The sequence below is a fragment of the Balaenoptera acutorostrata genome, chromosome 11, assembly GCF_949987535.1.
Source record: "Balaenoptera acutorostrata chromosome 11, mBalAcu1.1, whole genome shotgun sequence".
Taxonomy (NCBI): Eukaryota; Metazoa; Chordata; class Mammalia; order Artiodactyla; family Balaenopteridae; genus Balaenoptera; species Balaenoptera acutorostrata.
In genome coordinates, this window is record NC_080074.1 from 75,447,493 (window position 1) to 75,469,202 (window position 21,710).

At 33.8% G+C, this 21,710-nt stretch overlaps 1 protein-coding gene across 16 annotated transcripts in view; it reads left to right on the top strand.

The window, feature by feature from the left end:
• Positions 1 to 21,710, top strand: part of KIF21A (kinesin family member 21A) — a 175,303-nt gene that overhangs the window by 107,895 nt on the left and 45,698 nt on the right. For 9 of the 16 annotated variants that reach the window (XM_057556999.1, XM_057557000.1, XM_057557001.1 and 6 more), the window contains exons 8-16: positions 1,199 to 1,394; positions 1,801 to 1,990; positions 2,583 to 2,646; positions 7,776 to 7,979; positions 13,145 to 13,183; positions 17,311 to 17,401; positions 19,681 to 19,798; positions 20,176 to 20,364; positions 20,804 to 21,003. In XM_057556999.1, coding sequence (XP_057412982.1) covers positions 1,199 to 1,394; positions 1,801 to 1,990; positions 2,583 to 2,646; positions 7,776 to 7,979; positions 13,145 to 13,183; positions 17,311 to 17,401; positions 19,681 to 19,798; positions 20,176 to 20,364; positions 20,804 to 21,003 — 1,291 coding nt within the window. The remainder of the gene's footprint in view (positions 1 to 1,198; positions 1,395 to 1,800; positions 1,991 to 2,582; positions 2,647 to 7,775; positions 7,980 to 13,144; positions 13,184 to 17,310; positions 17,402 to 19,680; positions 19,799 to 20,175; positions 20,365 to 20,803; positions 21,004 to 21,710) is intronic. The other 7 variants (XM_057557003.1, XM_057557004.1, XM_057557013.1 and 4 more) reach the window with 1 other exon arrangement.

A 21,710-nucleotide genomic window follows, 5' to 3' on the forward strand; every position in this document is an offset into this window, starting at 1 on the left:
TACTATGAGTGCTGTGTTGATATTATTGGGAGAAGGCAGGAGTGGAAGCAGGAAGCTAGGAGGCTATAGACTAGAATTGATAGGTGTAAATTTCCTACCAGGGTGGGTAAATTAGCTCCTTAACTGTTAGTGTGCAAGTGCCCATTAGACTCTCCACGTCTTTTTCATTGACAGAAATAGCTTAGGCATAATAAGCGTTTTATTATCCTATTCTTCAGTTGGTAAAGCAATTGATCATGACGATAAAATAATGTTTCCCATTTTTCCTGTGTAATCTAGCCAGAAACTCTGAAACTTTGACAGTCAATCACAAATGACGTTTCATATTGTGAAACATATGGGTATACTAAATACTTTTCTTGATCAGGTGATAAGATTTTGTGTAAAATTTTTTGTTGAAATAAGAAATCAGGATGCAAGTGATTAAAAAAAAAAAAAATTTAAATCCTAAAATAGGGACTTCCCTGGGGGCACAGTGGTTAAAAATCTGCCTGCTAGTGCAGGGGACACAGGTTAGAGCCCTTGTCCGGGAAGATCCCACATGCTGTGGAGCAACTACCTATGTGCCACAACTACTGAGCCTGCGCTCTAGAGCCGTCATGTCACAACTACTGAGCCCGCGTGCTGCAACTACTGAAGCCCTGATGCCTAGAGCCCGTGCTCCACAACAAGAGAAGCCATCGCAATGAGAAGCCTGCGCACGCATGGAAGAGTAGCCACAACTAGAGAAAGCCCGCGCACAGCAACGAAGAACCAAAGCAGCCAAAAATAAATACAAATTTAAAAATAAAATCCTGAAATATTAAGTAGATAATGAAAGCAATGATTTTTGAATTTCAACATGTCATATTATAGATTAAATTTTAGAATTATTCTATGTATATTGCTTCAAAAAATTTTGTAAAGAGGTGAGAAATAAATATATGCACTTGTATTATGAGTATATGGTATTATGAGTCAAAAAAGGATAATATAAATTCATTTTCCCCAATTTTAGCCAAGTAAACAAAATCTTTTTCCTTAAGATAGTCTTAAAGCATTGGGGCTTATAAATTTGCCTTTATTTTTAAGTTAGTAATGTCAATCTTTTGGTATCTTGAAGGAGAGATATTATTCAAAAGGCCGGAATTTTAAAATGATTATTTCAGTGTTTTATTTGCTTTTATCTGTAAACCTAATGATTTTTTGTAACTTTCAGCCAAACAATCATGATAGCATGTGTCAGCCCTTCAGACAGAGATTTTATGGAAACTTTAAATACTCTGAAATATGCCAATCGAGCTAGAAATATCAAGAACAAGGTGATGGTCAATCAGGACAGAGCTAGTCAGCAGATCAATGCGCTCCGTAGTGAGATCACACGACTTCAGATGGAGCTTATGGAGTACAAAACAGTAAGCTAATGGTTTTGACTTTGCATTTTGTGATACATTTTGTGTACACAATGATACCTTTTTGTGATGGCTTGCACATATATATCTCTGGAGTCTCTTCTCTGTCATAGTGGGGGCATCTTTCCGTTTGGAGGTAGAATTCTCTAGTTTTCCATGTGCCTTTAATAATGTTCAGTCTAACAACCTGACCAGCCTCTTGTTTCAAAAGACTTCCTTCCCAATCAGATTCTTTAGTGACAAATGCTCAAAGGAGAGATGTAGTAGAGGGAAAAGGATCTCTTGCCTTGAGGCTGTTAAGACAAAAGGGCTCTTGGTTGTAGAATTGCATAATCCTGCAGTATCCTTTAACAAAACTCTTGTGTATTTAAAACTTCTCAACAAACAGGGAAATATTTTTCTTTTCTAGGGTAAGAGAATAATCGACGAGGAGGGTGTGGAAAGCATCAATGATATGTTTCATGAGAATGCTATGCTACAGACTGAAAATAACAACCTGCGTGTAAGAATTAAAGCCATGCAAGAGACGGTGGATGTATTGAGGACCAGAATCACACAGCTTGTTAGTGATCAGGCCAACCAAGTTCTTGCCAGAGCAGGTATGTGTGTAGGGTGGGATGAGTGAGGGATTACTTTTGGAGAGCAGGAAATATTCTTCATGTTTGTTAATTTTGTGGAATATTTGAAGTGAAAAAGTCAATCTCTGTGTATACAATCTGTGATTTTAAGTTAATACTTAATTTGTAAGTAATACATTCTTACAGAAACAAAATATGCCCTATGCTTCATCATATTATCTTACTTTCTGCTCATGTAATTAAGGGCAGGAAATTTGCTGTTTAAATTATGTTTCAAAGCATTATTGTTTGTTTCTATAACTTTGTTTTTTCTCTCATTCTGTTCTGTTGAATTTTAAAGGAAATTCTTTTTTTAATTAATTTTTATTGGAGTATAGTTGATTTACAATGTTAGTTTCTGCTGTACAGCAAAGTGAATCAGTTATACATATACATATATTAACTCTTTTTTAGGTTCTTTTCCCATATAGGTCATTACAGAGTATTGAGTAGAGTTCCCTGTGCTATACAGTAGGTTCTTATTAGTTATCTATTTTTATATATAGTAGTGTGTGTGTGTCAATCCCAATCTCCTAATTTATCCCTCTCCCCCTTTCCTTATTTTATCTTGCAGGTGAAGGGAATGAAGAGATTAGTAATATGATTCACAATTATATTAAAGAAATTGAAGATCTCAGGTACAGTTCACGTTCTGTAATATATAATGCATGTAGTTTGGGTTTTGCAGTGAAGTATTATTGCTATTTGTTGGGCTTATTTTGTAGTAACTATTCACAGTGATATTTCAACCCTTTGGTCAGGTTAACTTTAGGGGAATAGGTACTTGCCTATAACAGAACATATGGGAACATAATGTCACAAACTACTTTCCTCTTCCCACATTATCTTCCTGGTTTATCCTCCTGCTCTTGTTGTTATACCCTTAATTGGAAGCTTACCTAACCTCATATAACAACAGGCATAATTGATGTTGATGAAGTTACCTCCCTGTGCCTCTTCACCCACCATTTGGGAATGGTCAACATCAATAAGTCATCTCTAATTTTTAAAATCTCCCATTACTCCTGTTCCCTTATATTTCTTCAGCTATTCTATATGTGTGAGTCATTGCATCCCTACCAATTTGCCTGCCTCTCTGGTACGTACAAAGGCTCATTCATCACCCACATTTCACACACATATTGCAAATACTCACTGTATGCCAAGCATCATGCCATGGACTGAACAAGTAAGACATAAACAAGGAGTTCACAGTCTAGGTGGGTCAACTTACATAAATAGTCACATGTAGTAAATGGAATGACAGAAATCAGTAAATAGAACACCCATGCCTGGTGTGGGAATGTGGGGGGGACCACTGAGCACAGACTGGGAGAATAGGGGTCAGAAAGTAGATCAGGGACACTAATCATTCCTATAATATTTTCAGGTTCCATGGTTTGCCCTGATGGCTGAGCTGCTTTCTCTTGAAGTAAAACTACAGTCAGCTCCATTGGGAGCATCTAAATAGCTCAGATCTCACTTCTGCTATCCATTTGCAGAAAATAACCAAGTGAGAGATTATCTTTCACAGCTACCCTAACAATTCTCTGTCTTGTATTTGTGTTCTATTTCCCTCTCTCTTCCTCTGGCTATTCTAAAGATTCTTAAACAGAGATCAGTAGTGTTTGTACTGTTTCTGCCTCCGTAAGGCACACCAGGTCCCTTAAAAGCTTCAAAAAGTAAAAACCAGTGAGAAAACATCTGATGTAGCAATAGATGAAGTTACTCAAATAACTATTACTTTTATTCTGTTTATATATTTCCAAACTTTACCTTTTTGATGGAGACCTTTGGGACCTTAGGTTGTAGTTCTGGTCAGCTGCCAAACTGGACTTGTAGTTTCCATCTTGTATTGGCAGTGCTCTTTCCTGCCTACTGCCAAAAACTTGTCCTCTGACCAGTCTCCAGTGTTGTTTCCTGACTCTGTAGACCCCATCTTTACCATTCCTTCAGACAAAACTAATATCTCTGTCTTTTAGTTCCTAAAGATTCTTTTCCTCCTCCTAGTCTGCTTCTTTTTATCTTTTTTTATTTTCTTGGCACTGGTCAATTGTTAAGGCTGATTCCATACTCTGGTTCTTGGGCTTGATTTCCTCTCTTCCATCATGTTATTCTAAGACCATATCTAAGCTTGATCTCGCTATTTGATGAATGGCTTGACTAGTGTCATTATTTCCTAGAAAACTGACTGAATCATTTCCATTCCTTCTAGTAGCTAAAAGGAGCATCTAATATCTTCTTCAAGTTCTTGAGTTAAGACTATTCTTTAAGCCATCTAGAGAACAATGATGACTCTTAGGCCTTGAGTTCAGTCAGTGATCAAATCTTTCGTGGTATAGGTTAATAGCTTTTTCCACTTTCCCAACTTTTGTTTGATGGCTCTTTTATTCAGTTTGTCCCACTCATAAAGTGTAGTCTTCTCGGATCTCAGGATTGTAATTTATAATGTAAAAATAATTTACATATGGGATAAACATAAATGAGCTTTGAATTTAAATTGAATTACCTGCATTGAAATTTTTAAGCTTCTGTTTATTAAGTATATGACCTTGGGCAAATTACCTAAAGTCTTTGATCTTTAGTGTTTATCTGTAAGAATGAGGTAATACCTGCTAGTCTCAAAGAGTTATTATGGGGCTCAAATAAAACAACAGGATGTAAAAATTATTAAATTGAAAAATACTGTAAAGGTCTAACATATTATTATTTAGGTCCAAGTTCTCATATTCTGTTTCATCTACCAAATTCTACTCCAATCCATATTTTAATCAATACTTTCTCTTAGGAAGACATTCATTCACAGCTACTTAAACTTAATGTAAATTATGTAAATGTATTGCTACATGGGAATGTTTATATAAGTCTTATCATTTTAATTATAAAATAATACTCATTACCTTTTAATAAATTTACACATCACATTATTTGTTGTGAAATGATAATAGTCACTAATTAATCTTAGTTTTCTGGAGTTTAAAATTTTTGTAGAAATTTCTGAAAATATAGGAAAGTTTTTAAAAAGTTAAAATCATCCATATTCTCACCATTCCAAGAACTGATGTTAACATTTTGGTGTATCTCTTCAATAATTTTTCAACGCATACTTTAGCAAAATTTGTATCAGGGTGTGTGTATTGCTTTGCTATCTATTCTTTGAAATGTGACAAGATATTAGGATCATATTTCAATGTTATTAAATATTTTTCTAACATGGTTTTTGCATGGCTCCATGAGTACTGTCTCATGGGTTGTAATTGATTTATTTATCTAATCCCCTACCATTAGATAATTATATTGTTTCCAACTTTTTGATAAGAATAGTTATTATTTGTTTAAAACATTATTAGTCAGGTGAGTTTTAAATTCATTGTATCATCATCCTCATAACCATCCTAGGGAAGTATATATTTTCATCTCCTTTTAATGGAAGATTTAGAGATTCTGTGAGTGAAAAAGCTGAGATGAGATTCAGTAAGTGAAAAAGCTGAGATGCAAACCTCAGTTTATTCCTTCCCAGGGAAGTCTGTGTACTTCCCCTCATGCCTCACTGCTTGGTCTCCTATTAAATGAAATGCAGACAGCAACAAGTGTGTGGTTGGGTGAGTAGGAAGAGAAGGAGAGGCAAAGAGAGAGAGGTTATCTCTACAGCCCATACAAAAAGCAGGACCTACTAATGTAGTGTGGGGTTGGTGGAGTTGTAGGTGAGCCCTAAAGGTTTCAGCCTTTATTAGCACCAGGACAGAAGAAGCATTAAAAATATGCCCTTACCAAATGCAGACTTTTAAAATCAGGTAATAATCAAACACAAATTGTCTGATTATTATATAAATGAGCCAATTAAAAACAGGTCATTAATTGATAGCTAATTTATATTTTCATTCATTTTTTTTAAAAGGGTCTTTTTTAAAAACTTAATTAATTTATTTATTATTTGTATTTTTGGCTGTGTTGGGTTTTCGTCACTGCGCACGTGCTTTCTCTAGTTGTGGCGAGCGGGGCTACTCTTCATTGCAGTGCGCGGGCTTCTCATTGCAGTGGCTTCTCTTGCTGTGGAGCACGGGCTCTAGGCACGTGGGCTTCAGTAGTTGTGGCATGCAGCCTCGGTAGTTGTGGTGTGTGGGCTCTAGAGCTCAGGCTCCGTAGTTGTGGCTCATGGGCTTAGTTGCTCCGCAGCATGTGGGATCTTCCTGGACCAGGGATCAAACCCGTGTCCCCTGCATTGGCAGGCAGATTCCTAACCACTGTGCCACCAGGGAAGTCCCCTTCATTCATTATTAACATTCATTATTATGTACCCAGGCTTTGTGCTAGATATTGAAAATATAGAAAAGTGTAAATTTTGACTTTGAGTTTTTATCATTAAGCTGAGTTTTTATACTTAGGTTGCCCTCTTATTAAAAAATGACAGCATTATATTCAGAATTTTCTTTAAAATAATTTTGAAATCATTTAACTTAAAAGTTTGTGCACAGCTATTTAACCATTTTAAAACATTGTAACTGTTGCAACACCAAATATAAAGTAAAACAATTTCATTAAAGAATATATAAGACACTTATTTGTAACATATATTCACTGATTTGTGTATATTCTGTCTCTAGTTGATTTCAACAGTGTCATGAATAATTTTGGTAGGCAGTGAAAAAACACAGAGCTGACTGTGCCTTCTAGAGCTCAGTAGTTGCAAATAATCTAGCACCTTCCTCTGAAACATTTGAACATATGGCAAAAGCGCTTAGTAATATAGTTTTGAGACAGAGACGGTAGGTAGTATTTTCTCCTTATAACCCTGTCTCAATCACCTTTGTGTCAAATTGACCTGGGAAATTTATTATACTGAAGTAGATAATTGTGTTCTTTATGGTTTAAATCAAATGGACTAAAGGAACTGGCCTAGAGGACTCTCTGAATCCCTTGTAGTCTCAAGAATCCAGGCTCTTTTAGGATCTTATCATTCAGTGTTATTACTGACAGCACATACATTATTTTCCTGTCATTATGAGGACCGCTTGAGCAAACAAAAGAATGTTTTTAATTATGAAACTCAGGTTTCCTTGGAGATTTCATCTTTTCCCATGCCATATTCAGGAGCCAGATATCTTTCAGCAAGTTAGGGGCAAGTTTGACTAACTATTCCTTACAAAGATTTGGAAATGTTATTATAGCATGATGAATGAGGAACGGGAAGGAAGGGAACCATGTTGCTTGCACATTTTAAGTTTCAAAGATGAGTTTACAGAGCAAGGATAACTAGTGCCTATTGACCAGAATGCAAGTAATCTAATTATCACTGGCACTTTTGAGCACTAAGAGTGTTACTTCAAATTTACAATTATTTAATCAGGAAATTTTAAAAATATCTTAAACACTAATGTTTGTGAACACATTTGTTAAAAAAGCCGTACTTTGTAGCAATGTTGAAATACATTTTGGGAAACTTTTTAGCTTGCAAAACAACTCATTTAAAATGTTCCCTGTTTATTCTTAGAGTTGTCAAGTTTGCAGAGATGGAAGGTAGAATGGTGGTTGTTAGGGACTGGGAGGAGAGGGGAATGGAGTTAGTGTTTAATGGGTACAGAGTTTCACTTGGGGAAGATGAAAAAGTTCTGAAGGTAGATGGTGGCAATGGTTGCACAACAGTGTGGGTGTACTTTATGCTCTAGAACTGTACACTTAGAGATGGTTAGGGAGGTAAATTTTATGTTAAGTATTATTTACCACAATAATAAAATGTTTCCAACTTAAATATATTTTTATTCACTAGGGCAAAATTATTAGAAAGTGAAGCAGTGAATGAGAACCTTCGAAAAAACTTGACAAGAGCCACAGCAAGATCGCCATACTTCAGTGGATCATCAGCTTTCTCTCCTACTATACTATCCTCAGACAAAGAGACCATTGAGATTATAGATCTAGCTAAGAAGGATTTAGAAAAGCTGAAAAGGAAAGAAAAGAAGAAGAAAAAAAGGTAGTGCTATAAAATCACTGCTATACTGCTAATTACTTTTCAGGATATTTTAATTTGCAATTGCAATGAGTATACATAGCCTCATAAGTATATAAATAAATGAAATGTCATTTAACATAGGTGACAATTATAATTATATACTTTTAAAGATTTATCTCTACTTGTATGTAAAAAAATTATTTATAATAATATGGTAGTGAATTTTATTTAGACTATAACAAGGTAAAATTACTATTAGAAATTATTTTATTATTTTTTCAAATAGCTGCTTTTGCATTCCATTCATCTTTTCTGCAAAGCTTGTTCTACCATTACTCAATATTTTCATTTTTTTCCATTTTCTAATACAATTAAATAGTCTCATTGATATATTCTGCTTCCTGTCTAGATTAGTTTAACTAAAGGCTAAACTAATTCATCAGACTGTCATTTTATATCATTTGGTCTCTTAAGTATTTTCTGCGGGCTCTAATTTGATTATGTGAAAGTTATTTATGTTATTTCAGGCTTTCTGACTCTTCCAACAAGGAGTTACTCAGCTTTTCACCGCTGTTCTAGGCTTCCTTTTCCTTGCATCCTGGTAATATCTCCCTCTGAAATCAACTGGATGCAAAGAAGAGGAGGAAAATTAAAATATGACCACTTGTAATCTGTGAGTGGTTAAAACCTCATAAATTGTTTACATGGTTACATATTGATTCCATGGTGCAGTCAAATTACTTATGTAGAATATATTTTGAACATACCAGTCAAATTAATTTTAAGCATTTTTGGCTAGATATTCCAAAGGGGGAAAAGATATCTTATTTGTCAAATAGCTTGTTATGGAGGTGCACTTTTTAGAATTACTATTGACATTTAGTCTAGCTGCTGCTTTGCTTAGTTTATTTAGAAATTTATTTTGACAACCAGGCATTTCTTCTTTGAATAGTCAGTTGACCAAAGCTATTAGAGGTTTAAACTCTCCAAATTAATTCTGCTGTTTGTCCTTGAGTTAAAAAGGACTGATTAGAATAATTAAAACAAGGAGTTGCACATCTATGGGTTAGGAGACACTGCAATTGAAATTGCATTCTTAAGATACTAATGTCTTAAAAGATATTGCTCATGGATGGCTGATTATGGCAGCATTAAGAAATATATAATGATTAGTTCTTATGCAGGGCAATTAAAGCTGTAACAGTGTTCACAGAATTATCAAAACTGGTTTGACCCAACATACTGTGGAAATGAAAATGAGACTTCTGCACATGACATCATTTATTTGTAAAATTCAGTTGTGTAGTTGGTCAAAATGTGAAATGGTATGACTTGTTTTTAAAGGTGTAGGTGGTTTGTGTTCATGAATAATAAGTAAGGATAAACAAGGGTATATTTCACAAGGTCATGAGCTAATTCTGCTCTTTCCTTTTGAGGTAAATTTAGAGATGTTACCATAATCACCTGTTGGGTATGAATAATAAAAAACAGGTAGGGATCCCAATAGAAACCTAGGCTCTTTGGACGTTTTTATAGTGATCATAGGTACCCTAAATTTATGCCTCTGATGCAGGTTATTTCTGTGACAATGCAGGGTTGTAAGGTTTTTGACTGATAAATAGTACTATTTTACTCAGCTTGATAAAACATTTCATTTATCACCAATAACTTTTAGCTGTATGTAATGTAAATTTCTTTTTAAAAAATATTGGTAAGCTCTCATTTTAGCCAAAGGATTTGCTACAGTTGAAACAAAAAATAATAAAGAGTTTTTGTTGAAACAAAACATAATAAAGTGTTTAGAATGACAGCAGCTTTACTGAAGTTAGTGATTAGTCTTCTACAGGAACTCTATGGAGGCAGTAGCTTCTGTTTGGATGTATTGATTCTGGTTAAGTTGTATTACATGCCTCATATTTACTTATTTTATTTATCAAAGAGAACATTGCAAAATTTGGTTCTACCTCAACCTTGCATATATAGTAAGTAAGTTCAATTTAAAATTGTTTGGAACTTGGAACTAATTTTTCTCTAGAAAGTGTTACAAATACATAATGTCCAGGTTTCCCAACTCACTCACATGAAATGATATTTACTCATTCTATAGTGTGGTAAGAGCAATTCAAAAGGGAATAGGAAAAGGAAAATAGGGGAAAGAAACTTCGTTTCCCTTCCATGAATGTAGACCAACCTTTGGGGGAAAATATGAATTTCTGCCTTAGCCATTCTCTCTTATTCCTACCTACTGACCTTCTGTGTCCCCATGCTACCTTGATCCATTCCTCCCTTATGAGGTCAGTTCTCATGTAATTCTTCCCTAGCCCGAAGTACTCCCAGTTTCAAAATCATCTACTTTCTTCTCTCATCTCCTTAAATTCAAAGTTGGAAACAAAGCCATCTGACTAAAGAAAGGAACTCATTCCAGTGGAAATGACTTATAACTAATAAAATTACTCTAGGGATATTTGTAATTTTGAAAGAGGAAGCATTAATCCAACTATTGAAAATTTGGGCAGCAACCTCATGAAGAAAAAAAGTTAAATAGTGTAGGGAAGATTTTTGTTACCCTTTTTTTTTTTTTTTAAAAACATCTTTATTGGAGTATAATTGCTTCACAATGGTGTGTTAGTTTCTGCTTTATAACAAAGTGAATCAGTTATACATATACATATGTTCCCATATCTCTTCCCTCTTACATCTCCCTCCCTCCCACCCTCCCTATCCCACCCCTCTAGGTGGTCACAAAGCACCGAGCTGATCTCCCTGTGCTATGCGGCTGCTTCCCACTAGCTATCTATTTTACATTTGGTAGTGTATATATGTCCATGCCACTCTCTCACCCTATCACATCTTACCCCTCCCCCTCCCCATATCCTCAAGTCCATTCTCTAGTAGGTTTGTGTCTTTATTCCCGTCTTGCCACTAGGTTCTTTGGCCTTTGGGTTCAGCTTTGCTCAGCTGTCCCAGTTCTCATAGCTACTTCTGTTTCTCCCATTGAATCCACAAATTCTTTAGAAGCTCCATGTCTTTTAATTTACTTTGTTTTGTGCTGTTAGCCTTTGGTTGTAGTGACTACAGGGCCTCTGACACTAAGTGTTGGTTGTTGTAGTGGCAACTGTATCATTTTTATGTCAGAAGCTTCATTTGTGTTCAAGGAGGATGCCATAAGTCCTGTTTTACATGAAATTTTCACCCTCTTGTCAAAGTCTTTATCTAAACTACAACCAATTGCTAAGATGTGTGGTTTAAAGGTTGGCTCTTCTTCCTTTCTGTGCTTATTTTCTGTTGAGCTGTAAAACAATCCAAAAGTGTAGGTAGTAAGAAAATAAGGAAGAATAATCAAATAGACTACATTGCCTATTTTTTTTAGTTACACAAATGTTAGAATGGTTAGCAAGATTTTTCATCCCCCCCCATTTAACTATGGAAGAGGTATTATAAATGGAACTAAATGAAATAAAGACTGAACTCCTTTAAATTATGGAGAAATATCAGATTATTAGTTTATATCTCTGCCCCTCTACTGTCATTTGGAACTATTGATTGCAGTGCTTTTTTAAAGAGACAATTGGGAAGGCACCTAAAGTTTATCTACTTATTAGCTCACATTATCCATATGTTTTAATATAGCCCTCTAGTGTAAGGTAAACAAAATTTCTTCATGTTGAAAATAGAAAATTTGGGTTTTTTGCCAGGGAACCATATCCTTTGAGTCATTATAGCTCATTATCATCAGTATAAGCCTAGATTAGACTTTTTTTTTTTTTTAACTTTTTTTGGTGTATATGGATAAAGAAAATTTACCATTCATACATTAATCCCCACATTTTTGGATATCTAGCTTTAAATGACTTGCATTATAAAAAATTCACTCATTCATCAGACTGCATTATATTTGTATTTAGTGGTGTCAGGTTGAAACTCTAGAAACACAGAGATTTCTTAGGCGATGGCTTTTCTTACCCTTTTCTAGCCATTATACTGGACATTTTGATCTCTGGTGAATATCACTCTGCAGAATTTTTTTCTCAGAAAGATTGCTAGTCTCTTCTTGCAATAGCAGTATAAAAGTTGATTGTGAAAAACAATCACAGGCCAGCAAATAAAAATCATGTTATAAAATTAAAATGAGAACTGCCTTGATGAAATAATTCATAACTAAGACTCAATCTCTTCACTTTAAAATACTGATGATTCTGCAAAAATATTTTTTTTTTTTTTGGAATCCAGGCAGAAGTGTACTATATCAAGATTGCTATATGCTTAATCAGAGCCTAGCACATCTATCTTTTTGTCTACATGAGAGATACTGGTATTCAGTACATTCCATTGAGTAAAGATTCCCAATTCTGTGTATTGAATAGTCTTTAAATGTTAAAGCTTTTAAATACATATTTATAGTTTTTCTCATACTTTGCTGGTTGAAAAATAATCTTACTAATGGAAAGCACTACATTTCCCATTTTATTGCCACCTTTGCCTTATAAATATCCTTTTGGTAGTCTAGTAATTGGTACAGTGATATTAATTTTCAGTTAATAAAATTACAGTTTTCCACTGATATCATAACAATCATATTCATTTGACCATAATACCATTTCATGTATAATTTTGAAATATAATTTTTTTTAGATTTAGTGATGTTCACATGTAGTATATTGAAATAGAAAACAAGTTTAAAAATTAGTATCCTAGTATGTAGTATTAATGGTATTTTCATATTATGGTATAAAGGCATTACTTTTTGTAGCTCTTTTAATGATGCCATGAAAAGGTCTTTTGTAAAGGTTTACAAGGAAGAGAGGATATCATTGGAAGTAGGCTTTTTTTTTTGGAAGCTGAGAAAATTGATCCATTTCAGGTTAAAAAAAGCAATGGCATCCAAATACTCTTACTGTTTATCAACTTTATAAATTGAGACTGTACATTTTACTGCTGAATAATTTCAACTGATAGTCTATATATACTCTTCTTAGATGTAATGCTGCTTGTTTTTCTTACTTTTTATTCATACAAAATGTATTGCCTTTTTACTGTGTATTGTCCTTTGATGATATCTTTTAAAATTTATTTTAAAGTCTTCAAGCTCATGTATCATTTTTACCTTCTTATCACTTTCGCTTTTTACTGTCTGGTTTGTCCTTCATTGGCTTGGCCTTCCAATACTGTGCCTCGTGATTTTGAAGGCTACAGAAACTTGAGGAAAGCAATCGAGAAGAAAGAAGGTTGGAATATTTCCCAGGTTTTTTATTAAAATGTCATTTAAATACTTAGTTGCCATTCAAAAGGATATATGCTATAGAATTATAGATTGTTTCAGACTAGATTAGCTTGGTGCTCCTAAAAATAATGATGATTTTATAAAATTAACAAAAACACTGAAAATATAAAAAAATACTTTTTGAGAATAAAAGCCAGTGGTTATATGAATTAAAATTCAGGAATTTCATGTGAATTTAGAATAGATTATCATAATTTTGATGGCTAAAAATGGCTCAAGAACCCCACCCTTTGACTTTCAGAATATACCTTTCGGAAACTTGTAAACAGACAGGGAATTATTAATTCGGTGGGAATTCACATTTTGTTGCAGCACATGCTAAGTCATGGGTGGGCTCATTCTCATCTCTTCCTTATTTTGTGTAATCTTTGTTGGGAAAACAACATTAAAATGGCAACAAAGTAAAAGGAAACTGTGGCCTTACTACAGATTTATAAGGCATATTTAAGGTTGAATTAGAAAAACAAGTTTTGCTTTTAAAATGTATCTGAAGTCAACATCAAAAACAGGATCTTCTCTTTTTTTTCCATTTGAAATTTGAGCAAAATTTAGAAGCACTACTTGTGAACTCCCAATATAATAAAAATTTGCATTTTATTCGTTCAGTATTATGATTATTTAACCAAGTATCAAGTAGTATTTTACTTCTTATTAGAACTTCTCTTTATAGATTTTTCTAACCGTCTCATGATTACAGCATCAAAATGATTAAGAAAATAAACTGGTTTCAGAATAATATTAACTATTTTAGAAGCATCACATTATAATTTTATTTCTTACTAAAGATAAGCCTTTTGAAAACTTTTACTGTGCAACAATTAGTTAAACTAATCTCTTACTTTAAATAGCTGAAACCACAAATTATATTTTCTTTAAGTTATTTAACAATTTACATTCCACAATTATATCCTACATATTACATAGTATTCTAAGGTTTCTATAATTTATTCTAGGATTATATTTTAATTATATAGTTAAATTAAAATATAATTCTATAATTAAAATATAATTCTATCTGTAGGTCATCTTAGGACTCACCTAATTAGTTTATATTTAGGACATTATGTTTATCATTGGAGTTAAATTAGAGCATTAAAATGTGAAAAATTTTCTATTTTGAAAGGTTAAAATAAGATGCATAGTTAAAGTAGTGTAATGGAAACATTTTCCCACCTTAAAATAGTTAAGTCCTTTAAATATACTTAATGAATAGCATTTGCCTCCAATTTTTATATGATGCCTAATAGATAACAAAAGCAGAGTTGTTTGGTGTTCTAGGACAGGGCTTCTTAAACATGAATGTGCAGATAGATAACCTGGGGTGTTGATAAAATGAAGATTCTCACTCAGTAGGACTTACATGGAGCCTGAGATTCTACATATCTGACAAGCTCCTGGGTGATGCTGATGCTTCTCTGTCTGTGAACTGAACTTTGAGGCAATATTCCAGAATACTGGCTTTGGAGTCATGACACCTGGTTTTAAGTCCCCTGGAGTTGATAAGCTTCACCAGGCCACAGTTTCTTTTTTGGTTGTCAACAAAAATGTTGACATTGGTTGTCAAATGTCAAAGGGTTTAAATTACTTGATCACTAGTGTTCCTTCCAGCTCCAAGATTCTGATTCTATGTAAAGTGCCAACTTACATATTTTTCATTGCTGCTTAGATAGTTACTTTAGATATAAAATTTCCCCACTTTATTGAAGAAAACTTGAATATTTGCTGTACAATAATCATAAAGTATCAAATTGTGTACTTTAAAAGCTTAAGCCTTACGTGATTTATAAAGGTAAATTAATAATATAAAGTTAACAACTGCTGATTTTTCTGCATCAGAATTGGCACAAACAGCTTATAATACATGAGTTAACTTCATATATAAGTGAAAATAACATTTGTTAAGCTGGATTCTGGTGACTTGGAGGGTGTAGGAGGGTGTGTTATGTCAGGTATTTGAAACAAGGTGGTTGTATGGCTATAAACCTGAATAAAAGGGAATTTGTATTGGAGCTTGAAGTAATGAAGGAACTGACAATAACAAAAATTGTATGCTGCAGAGTTGCAGGTGAGGAAGGGAGACTATATAGGGGAGGGGATAAGAAATGCTGATGGGAGATATCTTTCCTAACACATGCTCCTTTCTTAGTCTTAAGCCTTAGGTCTATCTCAAGTATAGCACTACTTGAGTACATGGTGCTGGCCTTTAAATCAGATGATTGGATGAAGGGGGAGTTTCTTTCTAGATTTTCATCTTGAAATGTGTGATGATGGAAAATGAACAGTCCTATTATAATACAAGTGATGTTAGATAGGCATTCAGTATATTCAGCATTTTTCTCTAACAAGTGATTTAACAAACTCACGGAACCTTGTTATAGTTTACTTGATTCCTCTCCAGTTAAGAGAATTTTATTGATATTCCTACTGGTAGTTTCTTCTCACTCTAGAGATATGCTGTCTTCCATGCATCTTTATGCATCTTTCAATTTGTACTATTCTACTCCAACATAATTAGTGTGTGAGACACATAGGCAGAGGTTCCAAACAGAGGTGCTCATGCACAATCATAGAGATTAATATATTTAACAAATACTTCATGCACATTTATTATGCACATCCCTTGGGTACTGGGCATGTAATGCTGAGCCAAACAGACATGATACCTTCCCTCATGAGGCTTACAGTCTAATGGAGAAGACAGAAATTACAGAAATAACTACCTAAATAAACATAAATTAAGAACTCTGAAAAGTGCTTACAAAGGAAAAATATTTGTGTTCATCTTGTTCTGAGTTCAAAAATGTCTTTGAGAATTGGAACCTAGAGTTAAACATTAGAGTTTAATAATAATATCAGTGCCTAAATGAGATTAATTTTTTAAACTAGAAGCTAAAAATAAGTCCATGTATTAGGGCAATTATTTAATGTAGCAGAATATCTGAAAGAAATGATAGCTGTTATAAAGTTATTCTGATAAAAATTTTAAGCTCTTTCTCGAAGAATTTTATTTGGAGAATATTGCTTTATTCAAGTATTCTTCTTATTCTTAATGATTTAAAAAGTTAACTATAGCACAAGAAGAAAATTTTCATATGTAGATTCATTTAAAGTTCACTTTCTTAATATTATTTAGTTTGATAAAATGTAGGAGTCTAATGAATGGAAGTGTAACTTCTGTGCATAATTGATGGTGGTTGCTAAACCCTGAAGGGTCAGAGTGATTTAACTATGTAAAAACTTTGCTCACTATAGAGTCTTCTTTTTCTCATGGCCACTAGGGCTGAAGTAATTAGTTTAGCTATAACATTATGTGACATTAGTATATATCAATAGTTAGGGCTGCTCTACTGATACCTGAAGAGGAAGCTTTTATTTGTATGGTGAATCTTGTGGCAGATCCTGGAATTTCCTATTCAATCAGGGGTCAGGCAGAACTTCAGACAGTTCTGATGTGCAGAGACCCATTTCTTTGAGAACATTATGAGAAATAGCCCTGTGCTACAGGTACGACCTAGGAGAAAAGAACCTGTACTATTCTATTACCAGGGGAGACTGAACAATGTGATGGATGCAGCCGGTATAGACAAACTTACTGTGGGCAGATGTATTCTGATCTTTAAATTTATTCTTAAATGTATTAGGACTTTAATAAAAAATGCAGTTTCTATATCTTTGTATTAAGATGAGAAAAATTTATATATTTAGATGAGAAAACAAAAATATTTTTTATTTCCATTGAATTTAATTTGCCTACATTCTAGTTGATTGAATGTTATGGTGACTAGTTCTTAGCTGTCTCATCAGGTGTCATGCTCCAGGGTATAATCTATTCCTCAGTGTTTCTAGAAAATAAGATTTTCTCCATTGATATAAATCACTGTACTATGAGTTGAATGGCAGTTTCAATTTTCCTCTGAAGCATCAGACATGATAACTTTGCTAAGTTAAATGATGAACTCTTCTAGTTTGTTTTAAAAAATAATGATGGTTTTTAAAAATCTGGGAGAAAAAAAGTGAACAATTTTCCTCTCTACTTTAACATCATACACTTTTGCTTTTTTTTTTTTTTAGTGTGGCTGGTAAAGAGGATAATACAGACACTGACCAAGAGAAGAAAGAAGAAAAGGGTATTTCAGAAAGAGAAAGCAATGAATTAGAAGTTGTAAGTATGAGAGAATAAACTTGTAAGTTTTAGTCCCTGGATTAGGTTGTTCTTGGTTGCTGATAACTGTACTAACTTATACGTAGAAAAGAGATTCGGTTATCATACATCCATTTTAAATTGTGTCCTTGATGACTTCTTTTCTTCAGAAATGTGAGCTATTAAATATTAGCAACTCACAATCTTGTGCACTGTGAAAGCATTGTGTATGGGGTGATAGAATACTAAGAGAGATGAAGTACTCTTTGATTTAAGACAGAATTATTGTAAAATAACCTTAAAATTGTGGATTGATATTTTTAACTTATGAAAAGTGAAATTTTTGTACTCTTGTACTTTATACTCACAGTCTCTCTCTTTTTTTTTGCATTTATTCATTGAGACTATATTGTGCATATTAAATATAAAGCACCATAATAGAAGCTGGGGCAAAATTAAGTCATATGGCTAGGCACACTTCATAATATTGAGGGAGGAAGAAAAATTCTAACTCTGATTTTGTTTTTTTGTTTGTTTTTTATTGTTTATTTTTTAAATGAGTATAGTTGCTTTACAATGTTGCGTTAGTTTCTGCTGTACAGCAAAGTGAATCAGTTATATGTATATATATACATCCACTCTTTTTTAGATTTCCTTCCCATTTAGGTCAGCACAGATCATTGAGTAGAGTTCCCTGTGCTATACAGTAGATTCTCACTAGTTATCTATTTTATACATAAGTGTATATATGTCAATCCCAATCTCCCAGTTCGTCCCACCTCCCCCCTTTCCTCCTTGGTAACCGTAAGTTTGTTCTCTACATCTGTGACTATTTCTCCTTTGCAAATAAGTTAATCTGCACCATATTTCTAGATTCCACATATAAGCGATATTATATGATATTTGTTTTTCTCTTTCTGACTTACTTCACTCTATATGACAATCTCTAGGTCCATCCATATCTCTGAAAATGGCAGAATTTCATTCCTTTTTATGGCTGAGTAATATTCCATTGTATATATGTGCCACATCTTCTTTATCCACTGTTGATGGACATTTAGGTTGCTTCCATGTCCTGGCTATTGTAAATAGCACTGCAATGAAAATCAGGGTGCATGCATCCTTTCGAATTATGGTCTTCTTCGGAAAGATGCCTAGGAGTGGGATTGCTGGGTCATGTGGTAGCTTTAGTTTTAGTTTTTTAAGGAACCTCCATAGTGTTCTCCATAGTGGCTGTATCAATTTACATTCCCACCAGCAGTGTAGGAGGGTTCCCTTTTCTCCACACCCTCTCCAGCATTTATTGTTTGTAGATTTTTTGATGATGGCCACTCTGACCAGTGTGAGGTGACTTGCTTTTCTCTAATAATTAATGATGTTGAGCATCTTTTCATGTGTTTGTTTGCCATCTGTATGTCTTCTTTGGTGAAATGTCTGTTTAGGTCTTCCACCCATTTTTTGATTGGATTATTTGTTTTTTTTGATATTTAGCTGCATGAGCTCTTTGTATATTTTGGAGATTAATCCCTTGTCAGTTGCTTCATTTGCAAATATTTTCTTCCATTCTGAGGGTTGTCTTTTTGTTTTGTTTATGGTTTCCTTTGCCGTGCAAAAGCCTTTAAGTTTGTTTATATTTGTTTTTATTTTCATTACCCTAGGCGGTAGATCAAAAACGAGCTTGCTGTGATTTATGTCAAAGAGTGTTCTGCCTATATTTTTGGCTAAGAGTTTTATACTACCTGGCCTTACATTTAGGTCTTTAATCTATTTTGAGTTTATTTTTGTGTATGGTGTTAGGGAGTGTTCTAATTTCATTCTTTTACATGTAGCTGTCCAGTCTTTAATCTATTTTGAGTTTATTTTTGTGTATGGTGTTAGGGAGTGTTCTAATTTCATTCTTTTACATGTAGCTGTCCAGTTTTCGCAGCACCATTTATTGAAGAGATTGTCTTTTCTCCATCGTATATTCTTGCCTCCTTTGTCATAAATTAGGTGGCCATAGGTGTGTGGGTTTATTTCTGGACTTTCTATCCTGTTCCACTGATCTATATTTTTGTTTTTGTGCCAGTACCATACTGTTTTGATGACTGTAGCTTTGCGGTGTAGTCTGAAGTTCAGGAGCCTGATTCCTCCAGCTCCGTTCTTCTTTCTCAAGATTGCTTTTGCTATTCGGGGTCTTTTGTATTTCCACACAAAGTGTAAAAATTTTTGTTCTAATTCTATCACACAGTTTCTCTTAATGAGATAATCAGTTTGCTTTGCCAATATTGTGCTATTAATAGACACAAATGACATTTTAGGAAGAAAGTCAAGAAGTGAGTGATCATGAAGATGAGGAAGAGGAAGAGGAGGAGGAAGAAGATGACGTTGAAGGGGGTGAAAGCTCTGATGAATCAGATTCCGAATCAGATGAAAAAGGTACTTGTCCTTTGGTACAAGGACAAAAATTTATTTTGGGCACTTGTTTAAAACATGGCAGAAAACTCTTAACATTCTCCATTTCATCCTTGATGAAAGCACCTTTTATAATTGCTGGCCTGTATATGCCCTCCAAGGCTCATGTTCTTCTCTTATTGGATTTAGTCATTGTGTAACTTCCATTCTTATTTGCTGCAAATGGTATCTCTTGTCCTTGACCAAAGTGAACACTCTGTATCTTTTTGACCTTTTTTAATTTTTGGTATATTCAAGATATTTTCCTTACAGCTGCCAAGTGAATACTTGGATACAGACAATGGTTGTCATGCTCTTATTATAGCCTATCCCAGAATTTTTATTTTCCTCTTTTATAATAGCCAATTATCAGGCAGACTTAGCAAACATTACTTGTGAAATTGCAATCAAGCAAAAGCTGATTGATGAACTAGAAAACAGCCAGAAAAGACTGCAGACGCTGAAAAAGCAGTATGAAGAGAAGCTAATGATGCTGCAACATAAAATTCGGGACACTCAGCTTGAAAGAGACCAGGTGCTTCAAAACTTAGGTAAGAATTATATTTAATTCAAATTAAAGTTCAAACTAAATTGTCAAAATAGATTTTTATCCTGTCTTCCTTTACAAGAAAAAAATTATATTAGAAGTCACATTAAATGTTAATTTGTCCCATTATGTTAAATATTACTGTTTATTTTGTTTTTTCATGCTGGTACCTGTCTAGGCTATTTAATTTTTTTCCTAAAGTTGTGGCTAATTGTTTTAATGCCTTGATTAATGCTGGGAACTTTTTTTAAATTAAAAAGATGAAAACTTCAATAATTGTTAAATAAGAGTAGATATTAAAAGGCAGAGTGATTGAAAGGCATCCTGGCCTCCTGAGGTTTGTATTTAGGAGGTAGTTCTTATCTAAGGTCATGAGTTGTAAATCTGTGAAATAAAAATCTGTGTCTCACACAAACAAATACAAATATTGTTTGGTCATTTAGGCTCAGTGGAATCTTACTCAGAAGAAAAAGCAAAAAAAGTTAGGTCTGAATATGAAAAGAAACTGCAAGCCATGAATAAAGAACTGCAGAGACTTCAGACAGCTCAAAAAGAGCATGCAAGGTTGCTTAAAAATCAGTCCCAATATGAAAAGCAATTGAAGAAATTACAGCAGGATGTGATGGAAATGAAAAAAACAAAGGTATTGATTATATTTTCCATTAACGGTAGATGTTGGTGATGCTTGTGTCTTTTGGGACCAAAAAAAATTATTGTGGTTCTTCCTGTATTCAATAAAAGGTAACCCAGTCTTAGAAATGATGCACTTCCTTTTGACAGTTAAGTCAACTATAGTCAAAGTCTTTCTTTGGAGTAGCTGAAAATCCTGTGGTCAGCAAGCCTTCTCTGACTTTAAAAACAAAACAAAACAAAACAAAACTCTTATACAAACTTAACAAAAATATAAAATATTTCAAACATGCGAGAAAGCACAGATAATAACATAATGAACAATATATCCACTGTCTAGTTTAAGGTATTAAACATTGCTGATATGCACAAAGCTTCCAATATATCTCTTCCTGATCATATTCTCTTTTCCCTGAGAGGTAACCACTATCTTGAATTTGGTGGTTGTCATTCCAATGAATAGAAAAGTACAAGTTTTCTTCCCTTGACCAGAAAGAGTATGTGAATTCTAATCTGTTATTTTTTTTGTGGTGGAACGGATTATTCTTAACTTTTGGCATGAAAATCAATGTTGTTTCCTTAAAATAGGAAATGTGGAAATGATTTAAGAAGTAGGTTATTATGTTGTGTAGTTGCTGATGACAGCAAAAATAGCTAAAATAACTAGGTGCTTACTATGTGCCAGGCACTGTTACAAGCACAGTGCAGGTATTAACTGAT